The sequence below is a fragment of the Brassica rapa genome, chromosome A09 (assembly GCF_000309985.2).
Source record: "Brassica rapa cultivar Chiifu-401-42 chromosome A09, CAAS_Brap_v3.01, whole genome shotgun sequence".
Taxonomy (NCBI): Eukaryota; Viridiplantae; Streptophyta; class Magnoliopsida; order Brassicales; family Brassicaceae; genus Brassica; species Brassica rapa.
In genome coordinates, this window is record NC_024803.2 from 35,889,209 (window position 1) to 35,905,542 (window position 16,334).

Sequence of the window (16,334 nt, forward strand, 5' to 3'; positions counted from 1 at the left end):
CGGACGTTCCGACGGAAAATGAAATCCTCGGAAAATCCCGAGGAATTTCCGAGGATATTCCGGGGAAACACAAAATTTGGTTTCCTCGGAATTTCCTCGGAATATACCGACGGAATTCCGAGGAAATATCGTTCCGTCGGAATATTCTTATGGAATACCGAGGAAAATTGTATTCCTCGGAAAAAATCGATGAATTCCGAGGAAATATTATAGACGTTAGAGAGCCGTTGGAGAGCCGTTGGGGGATTTTAAAAATTCCGAGGAAATTCCTCGGTCTGTCGGCAGGATTTCAACTATAAATACAAGCACCCCTCTTCCTCTTCATTCACTCCATATCTTCATCCTCCCTCTCACTCTCTTTACACACGAATTTGATTCATAAAAAACATGTCTTCTTCAAATTATTTTCGTTCTTGGATCGATCGACCTCATTTGGATCCGAACACGAGATAGCTTACGGAAGAATACCAACGAGGTATAACCGAATTCATGGGGTTAGTTCACCGACAACCGGAAGCAAAAATAGGTATGTTAAGATGTCCTTGCTCTAATTGTAAAAATAAAAAGGTTATTAAAGAGTGGGATGTTTGGACTCATCTATATTTGAGTGGGTTTACACGAAGTTACAAAATTTGGTATCATCATGGGGAAACTGATTATGAACATGGTAGTACTAGCGAACCTCAGCCAGCGGTTAGATTAGAAGAACCAATTAGAGCGGATGTAGATTATGGTGTAGGTACTGAGCAGATGGTAAATGATCATTTTAGAGGAGAAGATTTACCCAATGCCGAAGCTAGGAGATTTTATGATATGTTGGATGCTGGAAAGCAACCATTGTACGAAGGTTGCAGAGATGGTCATTCAGCTTTATCATCTGCTACAAGATTGATGGACATTAAGACGGATTATAATTTGGCTGAAGACTGTGTGGATGCGATTGCTCATTATGTAAAAAGTATTCTACCCAAAGATAATGTAGCTCCTGGCTCATACTACGAGGTTCAGAAACTCGTAGCTGGTCTTGGTTTATCGTATCAGGTAATAGATGTATGCAGAGACAACTGCATGATTTATTGAAGGGCGGATGAACAGCGGGTTTCATGCAAATTTTGTGGGAAGCCTCGTTATAAAGATACGAGTGGAAGAGTTCCAGTGTCATATAAAAGGATGTGGTATTTGCCTTTGACGGAAAGGTTGCAGAGGTTGTATCTGTCTGAACGCACAGCGCAACCAATGAGATGGCATGCGGAGCACTCAACAGATGGTGAGATCAGACATCCTTCAGATGCAAAAGCGTGGAAGCATTTCCAATCAAAGTATCCCGAGTTTGCGTATGAAAGAAGAAATGTCTACCTTGGATTATGTATTGATGGTTTCAGTCCGTTTGGCAAGAGTGGATGACAGTATTCTCTATGGCCAGTCATTCTTACACCATACAACCTACCCCCAAACTTGTGCTTGCGACGAGAGTTTTTGTTTCGCTCGATTCTCGTTCCCGGACCAGAGCATCCTAAGAGATCACTTGATGTGTTTCTTCAGCCACTAATATATGAGTTGCAACAACTATGGGCTAAAGGTGCTGAAACATACGATGTTTCGTATAAAGAAAACTTTCAAATGCGGGCAGTACTAATGTGGACAATAAGTGATTTTCCAGCATATGGTATGTTATCTGGATGGACAACGCATGGAAGGCTATCATGTCCATATTGTCAAGATAACACTGATGCTTTCCAACTAAAACACGGAAGGAAAACGTGTTGGTTTGACTGCCACAGGAGATTTCTACCACCAGATCATCCATATCGTAGAAGTAGGAATTTGTTTACGAAGAACAAGAGGATGTTTGACAGTCCACCTCCGGAAATTCGTGGGAAAGATTTGAAGACACAACTTAGAGATTTTGGCGCAGAAAGGACGCCAGACGTTGGTGGACATGAGCGTTTTCCGGTAGATGGTGTTGGAGACCTACATAACTGGCACAAAAAAAAAAGTATTTTCTGGGATCTGCCATACTGAGAGGATCATCTACTAAGGCATAATTTAGATGTCATGCATATTGAGAAGAACTTTTTTGACAATCTCATGAACACAATCCTTAATGTTCAAGGTAAAACAAAGGATAATTTAAAGTCAAGACTGGATTTAGTCGATATATGTGCTCGTTCAGAACTTCATGTTGATGAGAATGGTAGGGCTCCTTTTCTCATATACCGACTTGATGCAGCGGGAAATGATGCGTTCTTTGATTGGATTTCAAACGATGTGGAATTTCAAGACGGTTACGCATCTAATTTGCGTAACTGTATCGACAGAAAGGAAGGAAAGTTTACTGGCTTGAAAAGCCACGATTGCCATGTAATGATGCAGCGCCTCCTTCCGTTTGCCTTCAAGGAACTATTACCACGAAATGTTCATGAAGTAATTGCAGGGATAAGTGGTTTCTTCCGCGATTTATGCACGAGATCAGTGACTCTTGAAGGTATTGAAAATTTGAAGACTAACATAGCTGTGATTCAGTGCAAACTTGAGAAGATATTTCCTCCCTCATTTTTTGATGTTATGGAGCATCTTGTTATTCACCTGGTAAGAGAATTGGAACTTGGTGGTCCTGTGCAGTATAGATGGATGTATCTGTATGAGCGGTATATGTTCCATTTGAAGAAGATGGTGAAAAATTTAAGTAGGGTGGAAGGTTCTATAGTCGCACAGATGATCAATGAAGAAACTTCAAACTTTACCGAGTACTACTTTCCAGCAGAAGTTCAGACCAAAAACAGAAGACCTGCTCGGCATGATGATAGAGGCGAACGGGCAACATATCATTGGAAGGTTCCAGACATTTTCACAGACGTTGGACGACTTAACGGAAAACCAAAGGACCGTCGACTTACTAATCAGGAGCGCAGTCATTTGCAAAACATATTTACTCACCAATTGCGAAGATGTTCTTCAATATGAGAGGATTTTCATGGCAGAAAAGCGGTTCGAATATAGATACGCCACAAAGGACGAACTAGAAGAAATGAAACAGAGAGAATTTGGTGGATGGATGTTTACTTATGTGAGTGCTGGTTTGGCCAGAGGTGAAACATTTGACGATTGGATACGCGAGATGGTCGTTGGACCAAACTTTGTTGTGAAGTTATATCCGAGATTTTGTACTCGAGGATATGCATTCACAACTCAGAAGAGGAGACGTTCGAGTACGACTTATGATGCTGGTGTTTGTTCTGCATCAGGAGATGATGTATACTACGGACACATACATGAGATTTTGAAAATCAAGAATTCAACTGGAATTCCGATGATACGCTCTCTATCTATCACCATTTTGTCCATAAAGTTATGGATAACTATGGGAAGCAGATGTACGAGTGGAAGAAGAAGTGGGAAGCAAACAAGGTAGTTTTTAATTTATTAACAATTTTTAATTTATTAAACTATTTTTTAAATTATTAAACTATTTTTGTTTTTTAAATAAAAAAAGGTCCCAAAGTCGATGAACGACACGGTCTCGAAGGAGTTGTGTGCGCATTGGGATAAGGAAGAGACTAAAGAAACTTCTTCCACCAACTCCAACAACCGCAGGAGCGACCGTAAAGGGAAGGGCATCTACAAGCATAACTTGGGTGCTCAATTTATTGCCACTCTGGGGGATCGCATGGTAAGTTCAACCGTTTTTTCTTCAATTATTTAAGTTTCAGAATTTTATTTTTTGTGCATTTCTTCAAATTTCTAATGTTTGTTTAATTTATTTTTTTTCAAGACGGAAAAAAATGAGGGCGAGCCAGTTGATGATCTCGCCCTAATGAAAAGGGCGTATACCAACAAGAAGACCGGCCAGATTGATGATGGTCTTGTGAGGGACGTGGTCGACCAGGTCCAAACTCAGGTGTATGACGAAGTGTCTCAGCTTCAAACCGATGATGACGATTCGACGGCTTCGACCAACTTGTCCCGGATTCGAATCAACTAAATCGTTGAATCGGTAAGTTCTTTTTTTTTTTTAAGTTCAATTTATTTATTTCTTGATTTTTATTTTATCATCAATTTATATTATTTAAATTTGGTTATTTATATTTCAGTCGGTTCCAAAGAAGAAGGGACGTTTGGTCGGTTTGGGTCGTCGCTCCGGTCGGCTGCTCCTTCTTCTGCACCACCGCCATATCTTGATCCAGAAGTTCTTACGGCTCAGCTGAAGGACAAGGATGATCGGATATCTGCGTTGGAGACCCAGATGGCAGCTCAACAGGCGGGCTATGAGACACAGAAGAAGCTGAACGAGCAGATGATGGAGATGATGAGGAGGATGTACCCGAACGAGGTGTTCCCGAACATTCAAGACCCGTAGTTTTTTTTTTTACCAAAAACTCGGAATGTTTTATTTAACTTTGAATATTATCTACTATGTTTTCAATTTTAATTTTAATTTTAAATTTTTGAATTTAAATTTCAAAATTTTAAATTTTTTTTTAAAAAATAAATTTTTTAAAGAAATTATTTTTTTCCGAAATTCCGAGGGAAAGAAGTTTCTCGGAATTTTCTAAGGGACATAAGTTCCTCGGAATTTTCCGAGGGAAGGAAATTCCTCAAAATTTTCCGAGGGACAAAAGTTCCTCGGAATTTTCCGAGGGAAAGATGTTCCTCGGAATTTTCTGAGGACCATGTTCCTCGGAATTTCCCGATAAACATTTCGAGGAATATTTCGTCGAAACTTCCGAGGATTGGGCCATCGGAATTCCATCGAAATATTCCGAGGAAGGCGTCCCTCGGTATATTCCGAAGAATCTTCCGACGAACTTGGTGTCTTCGGAGTTTCCTCGGAATTTAGTTTCCTCGGAATTAGACGGAATTCCGAGGAAATATGAATTTCCGAGGAGATATTTCCGAGGACTTTTTTCGTCGGTATATCCACGGAATAGCGTTATTCCGACGATATACCGACGATTTTTTCCTCAGTATGCCGATGTTTTCTTGTAGTGATATACCAATTAACATTCACTCTTTTGTTTGTTCACAATTATATAATTCACTATATTTTACGATAAATTTTGTAGTGGAGTTGGAAATGCTCTAACTGATATTCGAAAACAGAAAAGAGATGTAGTATATACTAATATTATTTGTATTTGACATTGTATATATAAGACCAAGATTCTGGGGCTTGATAATACTGGGAATTTGCGTTGAAAGGAGCATGTGACAAGTTGTAAGGGACAATATTGAAAACCACCACTTGTGTATGCTTTTATTATGTGTGCTAAAACAATTCGTAGGTGAAAACAACAAGCTGATCACGTTGCATTAAGAAAATACGGAAACTTTAGTTACATTTCAATGTTCATCCTTTAGGTTTTCAATTTTAGTGAACTCGATCGATTAGAAGAAGTTTTTTTTTAAAATGCAATTGATCTATTTTAGTTAGAAGACTACCTACATATATATAATTTTTTTTTTGAACGACTATTTAAATGGGGTGCAACACAAAGACTTTCCGGAAAGTCACTCATTTTAGTATTACTCTCGTCCAATCACGCTTAACTGCAGAGTTCTTATGGAATCCGGTGCATTAGTTTAGTATATACATTCAACAAAAAAACTACTTTGATGCGTTAAAAAAACAAAGACGTGTGCAAATGAAATAGTTTTCGTATTGAAAAGAAAAAAGGAGAAAAATAAGAATGGTCGGAGGGGACAGTCAGACAGTGTAAGGAAGTGACATTGGGAGACGAGAAAACGCGTTTGGAAAAAAAAGTGGGGCTAATAATAATAATTTCAGATTGCCCATGCATGATTCATGCATGGCTCACAGTCACTTACAGTTTCATTTATAATGATTACTGATTTGATTACAGATAATACAAACTACTCTAAATGAAAATATACTTAGAATTAGGTTAATTTTTAGTTACAAGAATTAGGTTAATTTTTATGTATATGCTTAGAATTATACTGAAAAGAAGTAGATTTCCAATCTTGTGCATGCATGTGTGATGTATACAGGGGCAGCTGCCTACCATGATTATTTCAGTTAGCGTAATTTTGTAAAGAATTTTAGTGATGCCCCAATGAAAATTTGAATTTGTAAATGTATTACAAATGCTTTATAGTTTTGCCACGGATAAAAGTTATTCCTAGATCCGCTACTACTGCATGTATAAAAGAAACTTAAAAAGTAAAATTCATTATTAAATGTGCGTTTCATATAAAAGATAATCATATTTCATATGGCATCTAGCACTCACATTGAGTTTCAAAAATTAAATAAAAAATAGCACTCACATTGGGGAGATCATGTTAATTAAATGCCCAATCCTTTGATATATATATTCAGAATATATTATAACAAAACATAATTCAGCTTAGGTAAATATCTTAAAATCTTACTTTAAAAAATATATAGCTCTGATTAATATTTATAATAGAAACAATTATCTGACTTCGTCGTATATCAATATCGTTTTTAAGACATTCACCTTTGTTAGTAGGGAAGCGTTTTCTTTGTCAATGATTGTTAGTAGGGAAGCTAGGAATACAAAATAAAAACTGCTAAAGCAAAGGTTCGTAATTTTATGCGTCTGTGCAATTCACTAGAAGTCTAGAACTACTCAAGTTGGAATGTGTTCATGATCGGCCGTTCATGATCAGCTGAGAGAACTAAAAGTTCAATTAGCATTTTATAAAGTGATAGTCAAATAGGAGTATTATACAGTTTGTTTATCATTTTAAGGATTTTTTGGTGTCAGCATTAATTATCTATTCGATAGTGAAACTCAATATATATATATATATATATACATATACTATTAAATTACCCAACTTTAACTAGTTTTTATTTACCCAGTTGACAAAAAATAAAATTTACAATTTAAATTGAAGTATCTGACCAAAACATCATAATTAATTTATAATTACCCATTGAAAAAATGAAAGCTCACAATTTAAATTTAAGGAAATGACAAGAATCGTTCAATAGGTCAGACTATTGATATGTAAATAACTAAATATTCTTTTGTGATGATCAATAAATTTAACATTTCATAAAAAAAAATAACTAAATATATATCCACAAGAAAAGAAAAAAAGAAGAAGAAGATGACTTGATAAAAAACTAAATATGATCACGTAGTATATTTGTTGAATGGTCAAACCATGGATGGTTGGAGTTATTATCATCAGCTATATATCCTTAATTCCTTTAATTTTCTTCCTTGTAATCTACGATATGTATATGTTTCTTTCGTTGTTTGTAGATTGGTATGAAGTTAGTCGGACAAAAAAATAGATAAATAGATATTGTCCCACTATAAAAATAAATAAAATTTAATAGTCATACGATGGTCTCTCGCTGACCATATATTTGAATTAACACAAAAACACAATCGTTTAAAGATCAGATATATAATATAGTATAACTCTTCATTTATATATAAAGACACATCTATACTATTAAAAGGGAAGAAGTTTTAAAAAATCTACATATGAAAAGTTGTTAGACCCTTTCATTAGACTTAACTATTTTTTTGGTCTCACCTTATATTTCTCTAACTATGCAATAGTCAATTACCTTATATTTCTCTAACTATGCAATAATCAATTACCTTATATTTCTCTAATTTAGTTTAACAATATATTCTAAATATATATATTCTAAATATATTGTTATGATGATTTTTGATAAGAATATATTATAGATGCGATTGAAAATTTATATTATTAAAAGAAAATATTTTTAAAAATATTTATAAAAGAATTTATAACATCTATATAAAACTCTTTATTTTTTATCCTGCCATTAACTACAATAACTATAAATAATTTAAATAAATCTTATTATTATTTCTCATTTTGTATGATACACTTCTCTAATTATTTTTCTTATTATCATCCAATGTTATTGTTGTTATTCAATAACGTTATATACATCATATATTATGTTCAAAGATGGATATATAATATTTATATATCAATTATTAAAATGAAAGCATATATCATACATCATATTATATCATGTCATCTAACATTATATAATTCTAAATATTTACAAAATCAAATTTAATAAAAAAACACTTTAGCAAATCATTTGTTAAAACAAAATTATATATATTTACGTTAAATTATTTTTTATTATATTAATATATTAGAAGTTTCATTCATCTCTTAAAATATTATTGAAGATTATTTTTTCCTACCATGTAAACCAAATGCCGGGTCACACTTGATTGCATGTCTTTTCGAAGCTTGCATGCTTTAAATTAACGAGTTTTCATTAAATCTAAACCAGCTTATGTACAAGTCATCGTGTTTACTGGTTCGACGACGGGTCCAAACTTGATATAAAAGTATTGTTCTCATCTAATTGAAAATAATTTATTTTAAAATAATAGACGCATTGAGTCTGATCAATCAATATTTTTTTTTTTAAAAGTAATCAAACGATTAAAAATATAATTACATAATAATAAATTCTTTTGACATAATAAATTTTGTAACATAATAATGTATAACAAGACTAAAATACTAATTCATATCATATATTTTTATCAACTGAAAAATAATCCGCGCTTTTAAGTACGGGTCAAAATCTAGTTTTCTCTTAACATTTTACCAAAAAAAAGAGAGACACATTAGCTAGCTATATGGTCTCGTTGGTCTGGAGCATAGATAAAAATCGATAGTTTAAGACATTACAATTTTAAATGACATTTTAGTTATATGTAGACTGTTATGAAACTTTTATATGAAAATAATTAAAGACACAAGTTTTTATTTAAACATGACATTATAAATTTTTCAGAAATATCACTGTCACTGCTATATATATATATTCCACTTGTATGTCCTACCTGCATTTACGTAACATAGCGTTTCTCTTACGAGTACTTGTTTCAAAAGTTTGAATCTAAACGGTTTCGACTGAGCAAGCAATATTATCGGTGCATGACTAGTTACATCTGTCTGTTTAGTGGAGTTAATAGAATCAAAGTAGTGCAGTTAATTAAAAAATGAATTCAAAACTTCAAAAAACGAATAGTAATGATGCAATTAACACGGCCTAAAGAACTCTCCACATGCAGAAGTGAACAAAATAAGATTCAAGATCATTGTTTTCAAGCCCATAGTTGTGAAGGGTGGTTTTTTTAGTTGGTCAATAAGGCTAAGAAGAGACAAAACAACGTACGTCATTATCCTTAATCACTCATGGGTTTAGTTAATTAAGTTAAGACCATAGACGAAGCAGAGCTGAGTCAGCCTTCCGTACAACTCTGCTGACGCGTGTCTTAACGCGTTTTCTTTCTCTCTCCGCCGTCCTATTTAATATCTCTCCTCCGTCTTCATTCCTTCACTCTCTCTCTATAACTTCTTCTCCACTCCTATAAAAATAAAATTTCAAGAGTGCTTCAAAATAATTAATACATTCTCTATTCGATTTCGAATTTTTTTTCACGGTGGTTAAAAAAATAAAAATCATGGCGTCGTCTGATGGATTAGCGAGCGTTGACCCTTGGTCGTTCCGACAAAGCTTCAACATCGACTCGTGGTTACTCCCTGATCCTTTCTCTCACGACAGTGACGTACTCGCTAAAGCTCTTCACAAATCCATCTCCGACCCTCTCTCTCCTTCAGCTTACTTCGATTCCGCCGCCGTCTCCGACCTCTCACCTCCTCAAACCGTCTCTAACGTCTCCTTCGGCTCAGATCCGGAGATCGCCGGCGGTGGCGGTGGTGGGGCGAAGCGGAAGCGTGGTCCTGGTGTTGCCGGCGGTAAACCGGCGAAGCGCCGTTCTCGAGTTTCCACCAAGAAGTCTCAGACGACGTTTATAACGGCGGACGCGGCTAACTTCCGGCAGATGGTTCAGCAAGTCACCGGCGCGAAGTATAACGGTTCTCCCCACGGCTTTTTTGCTCCGGTTGTGAAGCCGGAGCCGCATAGGCTCGCTAGCAGGCTACCACCGTCTGGTGCTTTTGATGGATCCTCTGAGGTTCCGACGCTGGATACGTCGTCGTTTTTGTCTAACCATCACCAGGAGACTTTGGTGACAGAGTTGGGCTCTGTTTCAGCGCCGGGGAGTTCGACGGGTGTTGGTGGTGGATCCGCCGTGGAGTTGGATAGTTACCCGAGCTTCCCGACGCTTGAGTCGTGGAAAGTTATGTGATTTAATTCGGATTTAATTTTAGTTTTGTAGATGTAATCCTTTTTTTTTAATTAAAGACCCTTTAGATCCTCTTGTTTCTCTCTTTTTATGTTATGAGTATCTTTGTTATCATTTTGAGCTTTGTGGCTAAGGAGTCTCTTCTTGTTCATACTTTTGGGGGAAATCAATGGTTAATGAAAAAACTTTTATTTATTTATTTTGGAGAATAGTTTTGTTACATTTGATGAAATTGGAACTTTCCTTAGCATCCTTAGTGATGGTGATACTTGGATTCTACGAAATAAAATTCACATTATAGATTTGAAGTTATTGCTACTTGTCCTCTATCATATAGCTTTCTTTTTTTGTGCACCCTCTATCATAAATCTTTACATTACATATATAAAGATAATTATGTATAATCTGTCACTTTAGAAGGATGAACCATTTGAAAGTCAGCAAAGTGGTCATCTTTACTTTCTTCATCAATAGGTTTATTTGTGCAGCACATGTAATAGAGAAGTAGTAGAACATTGATTTTTTTTTTGGTGTAACATTGATTTTTAGTTCATACAAAGTAACTCTTTGCTTTTAACCGCCGGTAGGAGGATAGAGGATAGATTTTTTACTCGGATGCTAAAGAATATCTTTCTTGATGGTCCCATTGACATATGTTGTCAACTTGTCAATATCACACAATAAGACAATCAATCATATACGTTACCACCACCACCATAATTAAATGTCTCCATTACTGATACAAAATCCCATATAATTTTCTTTAATTTTTTGAAATTTATCTGTTTTTCCAATATAATGCTAGAAACTGGTACTCACACAATAAAGCAGATAGTGTAACGACAAGAACAGTTTATCCAAAAGAGAAGATAATCTTCCAACAACTACACCTATAAGAGCATGTCAAAGTAAACGATAGTGCTAGAACCCAAGTCAAAAAGATTGCATCGTGAAATAAAAGGTTAAAAAACTCTAGTGATGGGTTTGGTGATCAGAAAGAAACTAAAGTAAAAGAAAATGTATAGTAATTCTTAATTAATTTCTTTACAAAGAATAAAGAAATATGATGAGAAAAGTCGCAAGAAAATTGAAGTTGTTCAAAGTTTCAATTTTAAAAGCTGAGTCAACGTCAATGCCACAAAAGAGGAGGCAGCGATCATCCCATCATCACTCATGTTCTTAGTTTTGACAGTAAAACGTCACTTGCGTTGAATTCTTTACTTCTAAACAACACGACACCACTGCAGTGTCCCGTTGAGATTAAATTCATCCCATTTAGTACCAAAACGTAAACTTAAGACAACGCTAGCTTAAAAATTCTGAAACGTGGACATTACTAGATTTGGATGAACTTAAATCGTTTTATTGGATCTATGCACAACGAATTACGTATGCGAATCTTTTTAGAGACAAAACAAAAACTGGACGGTGGAAACTCCCGCAATAAATATAAGGAGGGACCATAGGTTGACCAAGCGATCTTATAATTAGTACAAAGACTAATGCAACGGCTACAAATATAGGTGGTTGTTGGCTGCACCTGATAAGGGGGTTTATGAGGGAAACATCATCTTCTTTGTCTGAAATCAGATTCAGACACTTATCTTTCATCTCATGTGGGTCGGTCTTTGGACTTCTAAACAGAATGAGAACGACATAAATGAACATTTTTTGAATCGGTATGATATATAGAAACCTTATACACCTTTAAAACTTCATTTTGGTTATAACACCTACATCTTCACGTGCTTTGCTTTGTGATGAGTTTACTGTTACATAGCGCTTCTTCAAATGATTTCTGAAAAAGTACAAAGCGTAAATGAACCAGACAATATACTCATACTTGGACTTGTGTATCTATCACATCATCCACCAGTTGATATCTTTTTCTTTAGCTTCATCAAGTTATAATCATCCGTTCTTGCCTAGCCTGTATAACACTAGCAAAGCAGCTACAAAAGTTCCTCCATGCGAACAACGGGAGTTAAGTATCGGGCCTAAAGTCATGACGAGACTTATATTGAGCCTATACTTAAACATTAGGCCCAAAACATATCACCTAAACTCAAGCCATATAAGACTATTTTGTGTTTGAATTCGGAAAGACCTTGTGATTTGCTATTGAAGTAACAATAACTAGGATAAGACATGCGCGTAAATTTATATGAAAATTCTTTAAAAAATATCGTATAAATTTTTTTTTATATTATTGATCGAGTTAATATATTTGGTTCTTAAACAATTTTTTAAATTTTTTTTTGTTAATTACATAATTTGTTTACTAATGAACTGATCCCATTTTTAGAAATATTTTAGGTTAAAAAATTATTTATCGCATAAAAACCTAATGTTTAGGCCGAAAAATCTTATGCCTATAATTTGGTTACAATGAAACTATGTCAACTCGGTTTTATATCATGATTTAGCTATTTAAAAGTTAATTATGGTTATGAGAAGTTTACGTTCACGTGCCAATCCTATCTATCTTCGATATTTTTTTCATTTTTGTGTCATTTTGGTTATTGCTCGATATAAATATTAACTTTTGAGTTTATTCTCATTTCTTTCTTTTATTTTGGCATGAGATTTAGAAAATATTTAAGATTCAAAATTATTAAAGAGATACATACTTAAGTTAAGATCTGTGTTTTGTGCAGAATAAATACTTATTTTATATTTTTCTGCATATTATGAAATAATAAAATAATAATTATATATTAAATAACTAAGAAATCAGTTACTATTATTTAATAAACTGACTTGCACATATAAATCAAATGACCGCTCTTGTTTATTCGCAATCATTTTAGAATAAATAAATCAAAACAATCAATTTTATCTATTGTATATGATATATAATTAAATTTAAACGATATGAAGTATATATATATATATTAACATAAACACCTATTAAAATAAATTTATTTATTTATATGATTTTATTATCATTGTATCTTATTATAGAAAAAAATAAAACACTGATCACAAAAGTTTATGTAAGACTTTTAACAGTTTTATTAATTTATACTCGTTTTGAAAAATTTAAAATACAACATATACAAAAAAAACTAAAATTTTAATATATGATTAATATAATTGTGTAATTTATTTTAATAGTAAATAATTAAACAAAAATGATATAAAGCATTCAAATTATTAGCAAATCTTCATTATTTAAAATCATTAATTACTATATATATATCATAATCACATCAGTTAATTCCGTAGATTTTATTTAAGGAAATAATATATAATAAATAGCCACATTGCTTTAGTTAATATCATATGATATCATATAGTTGATATTAAATGTTTCTAGTGAGATATAAAAATCGAATTAGATCAACATGTTTTTCAATTTCAATGTGAAGCTGACAAGTATGACTAATTAACTATCTAATTGATTAACACATAAGCAATGAATTTTTTTTAATTATTACAAAATTGAGGTTACAACTTTTCTAATGTTCCTCAATTAATATATAGGGGATTAAAATAAAGTAAATATATCAAAACAAACTTACATTTTAGAGGGACAAAAAAGAATACGATATTTATTTTCTGTGATTACAAAATGAATGAATGAATGAACTGAAAAAACAAACAAATAATACAAAAATTCACATGACAGCACAAGCATGTACATTATCATCGCTAAAAAGATGAAGAGCATTTTCATCAACTTTTTGTGTTGGACGAGGATAATTATAACCGGTTATAGTAGATTCGTCATACGAATCATATTTCCCATTGTATGAAATAGTATTCTCTGCATGGTTTATCTTCTGAATCGGTTGTTCCAAGTATTGAGAAGGATACGTATAATAGTCGCCATAATATCCATTGTAAGGAAATGGCCAGAACTCTGCTGCTCGTCCCGTTCGTTTCACCATGCTAAGAACATCTTCCCGATCAACATACCCTGTGACAGTCACTTTTTGTTGATCCACGTCTATCTCCACCGTATCCACTCCTACACATATAGATTGATGATTACTAGACCGTTAATATATAAAGCCATTCCTGGCCAAAATGGGATGAAACATTCGTTTTGGTTCCAATTTTTTAAAAAAGTTATCACACAATGATCCTCAAGTAGAGTTCCTCTGATGTTATTAAAATTCATTTTAAAATGTTTATGGTTCTTAAATCTCAGGACCGATTTTGCCGTCAACCATCAATAATAATATACAATGTTATAAGATTTGTATACGACTCAAATCCATGTATAATTTTGTTTCTTTGTAAGCTTTCTAACCATCAAGTTTGGAAATAGCTCTTCGGACTTTCTTTTCACATCCTTGGCAATCCATATCTACCAAAAGCTCCACAACCTTTAAACAACAGAAAGCATATACGTTAGAAGACTATAAGATACATAAACGACTTGTTGAAGAACATATAGATATCATCAACGTACAGATAAAGCGAGTGGTAACCGATAGTTTCCATGTATCCAATCAAGCATTTTCTTAGGTATCTTTCGGAGCCTTGTACGTTTTGTGTTAAGATAATTTTTTTTTTGCTTTCTGTAAGATCTTTTGGTTGTATAATATATAACGTATGAGTTTATAGCTATATATAGGGAGAAATGTCTGCGCGTGTTGGGAACACTTGGTGTATGATTCCAAGTAACCGCGTTTGCGTCTTGTGAGATGCAAAAAGCTTATGTCCTAAGTCTAACATTACCTTGTGTGTTCGGTGTTGCCAGGGTTTTTCTTTGTCTTCTTATTATTTTATTTCATTTTAATCATTGTCTTATAGCCAGCGTAAGGGTTCACCATTTCATTTCCAGTTTTAGGTATTTTCCAGCTAAGAAAACATAAGATGTGGTTAGATGCATTAATACTTTTTTTATGTTTTATAAACGTTTCCTCAACTATTTTGGTGTTTTAGAAATTTATGAATATTCTAACAGTTAAATTATCTTTAAAATTATATAAGCTTGAAAATTATAGAAGAAATATCTGTTTTATGTTTAATATTTGTTGCCTCTTATAAAGTAAATCTCTGCATCAAACTTAAAAATTATTGATATTAAAAGAGAATTAAGATAGTAATTTAAAACTTAACATGATGCAGAAGCACGTGACTTGTATCAATATTTTATTAGCGTTCTTTGCATAAAATATGTTCGTAGAGTAAAAGAAAAAGGAATTTCGAAAAATCGACTTTGTTTTTTGGTTGGGACAACCAGAACCGCAGTGGCAATCATCTTCAAAAGTCAAATTCCTGCCTACTAAATGGTAGATGTATAGACACAGTTACAGTTATATATTAGCTGATTAATGCATGTTTATAGAAATGTAAGTGTGAATAGTATTAGAGTTTGAGCTAGTGAGGAAGATGATCCAAAGTTAGTTACAGATCGAAAAATGTGAAAATATATTTACTCAAACTCAAAGTTTACAATGTACCAGTTTCTATATATATACATGACCGGTTTAGTAAAAAGAAGCTAAACCAACCACTTAACCACATGGTTTTAATAATCTAATACCCTCCCCTCAAGATGGAAGACACAAAGTGTGAATTCCAATCTTGGATATGAGACTCTTGAAGAGTCCTGGTTGCACCGGTTTGGTCAGTATATCAGCAAGCTGCAAGTCAGACCTAACATGTAGCGTTTTTAGGAACCCACTTTGCAGCTTCTCACGCACAACATGGCAATCAATCTCCACATGCTTCGTCCTTTCATGATAGACTGGATTAGAGGCAATGTAAAGAACAGACTGATTGTCACAGAACAGCGTAGCAGGAGACAGTGTTGGACAATGCATCTCACGTAGCAATGTCGTTAACCAGATCAACTCGCAAGTAGCATCGGCCATTGCTCTGTATTCTGCCTCTGAGCTGCTTCTTGACACTGTGTTGTTTCTTGGATCACCAAGATACCAATGAATCGCCAAGAAAAACACAGTAGCCAGTGATGGATTGGCGGAAATCAGGACACGCAGCCCAATCAGCATCTGAATAAGCAGTCAGCTTAAGTTGAGAAGCAGCTGAGTAAAATAAGCCTTGTCCGGGATCATTCTTTAGATACCGTAAGACACGCGTAGCTGCTTGGAGATGTGAATCCGTTGGAGCAGACATGAACTGACTAAGCTTGTGGACCGCGTATGTGATATCCGGACGCGTGTGAGTAAGATATAACAAGCGACCAACGAGTCTTCT

At 34.1% G+C, this 16,334-nt stretch overlaps 2 protein-coding genes across 2 annotated transcripts; one reads left to right on the forward strand and one right to left on the reverse strand.

The window, feature by feature from the left end:
- The first annotated feature begins 9,339 nt into the window (after positions 1 to 9,339).
- LOC103841587 (calmodulin-binding protein 25) lies at positions 9,340 to 10,359 on the forward strand. Its single transcript, XM_009118141.3, has one exon. The coding sequence runs from the start codon at positions 9,477 to 9,479 to the stop codon at positions 10,161 to 10,163; it is 687 nt and encodes a 228-aa protein (XP_009116389.1). The 5' UTR covers positions 9,340 to 9,476; the 3' UTR covers positions 10,164 to 10,359.
- Positions 10,360 to 13,650: 3,291 nt separating this feature from the next.
- Positions 13,651 to 15,475, reverse strand: LOC103841588 (heavy metal-associated isoprenylated plant protein 45). The gene is made up of 3 exons (XM_009118142.2): positions 14,581 to 15,475; positions 14,419 to 14,494; positions 13,651 to 14,133 (listed from the first exon to the last, which is right to left on the reverse strand). Exons 1-3 carry the CDS (start codon positions 14,626 to 14,628, stop codon positions 13,781 to 13,783), a joined length of 477 nt encoding a protein of 158 aa, XP_009116390.1. The 5' UTR covers positions 14,629 to 15,475; the 3' UTR covers positions 13,651 to 13,780.
- Between the last annotated feature and the right edge of the window lie 859 nt (positions 15,476 to 16,334).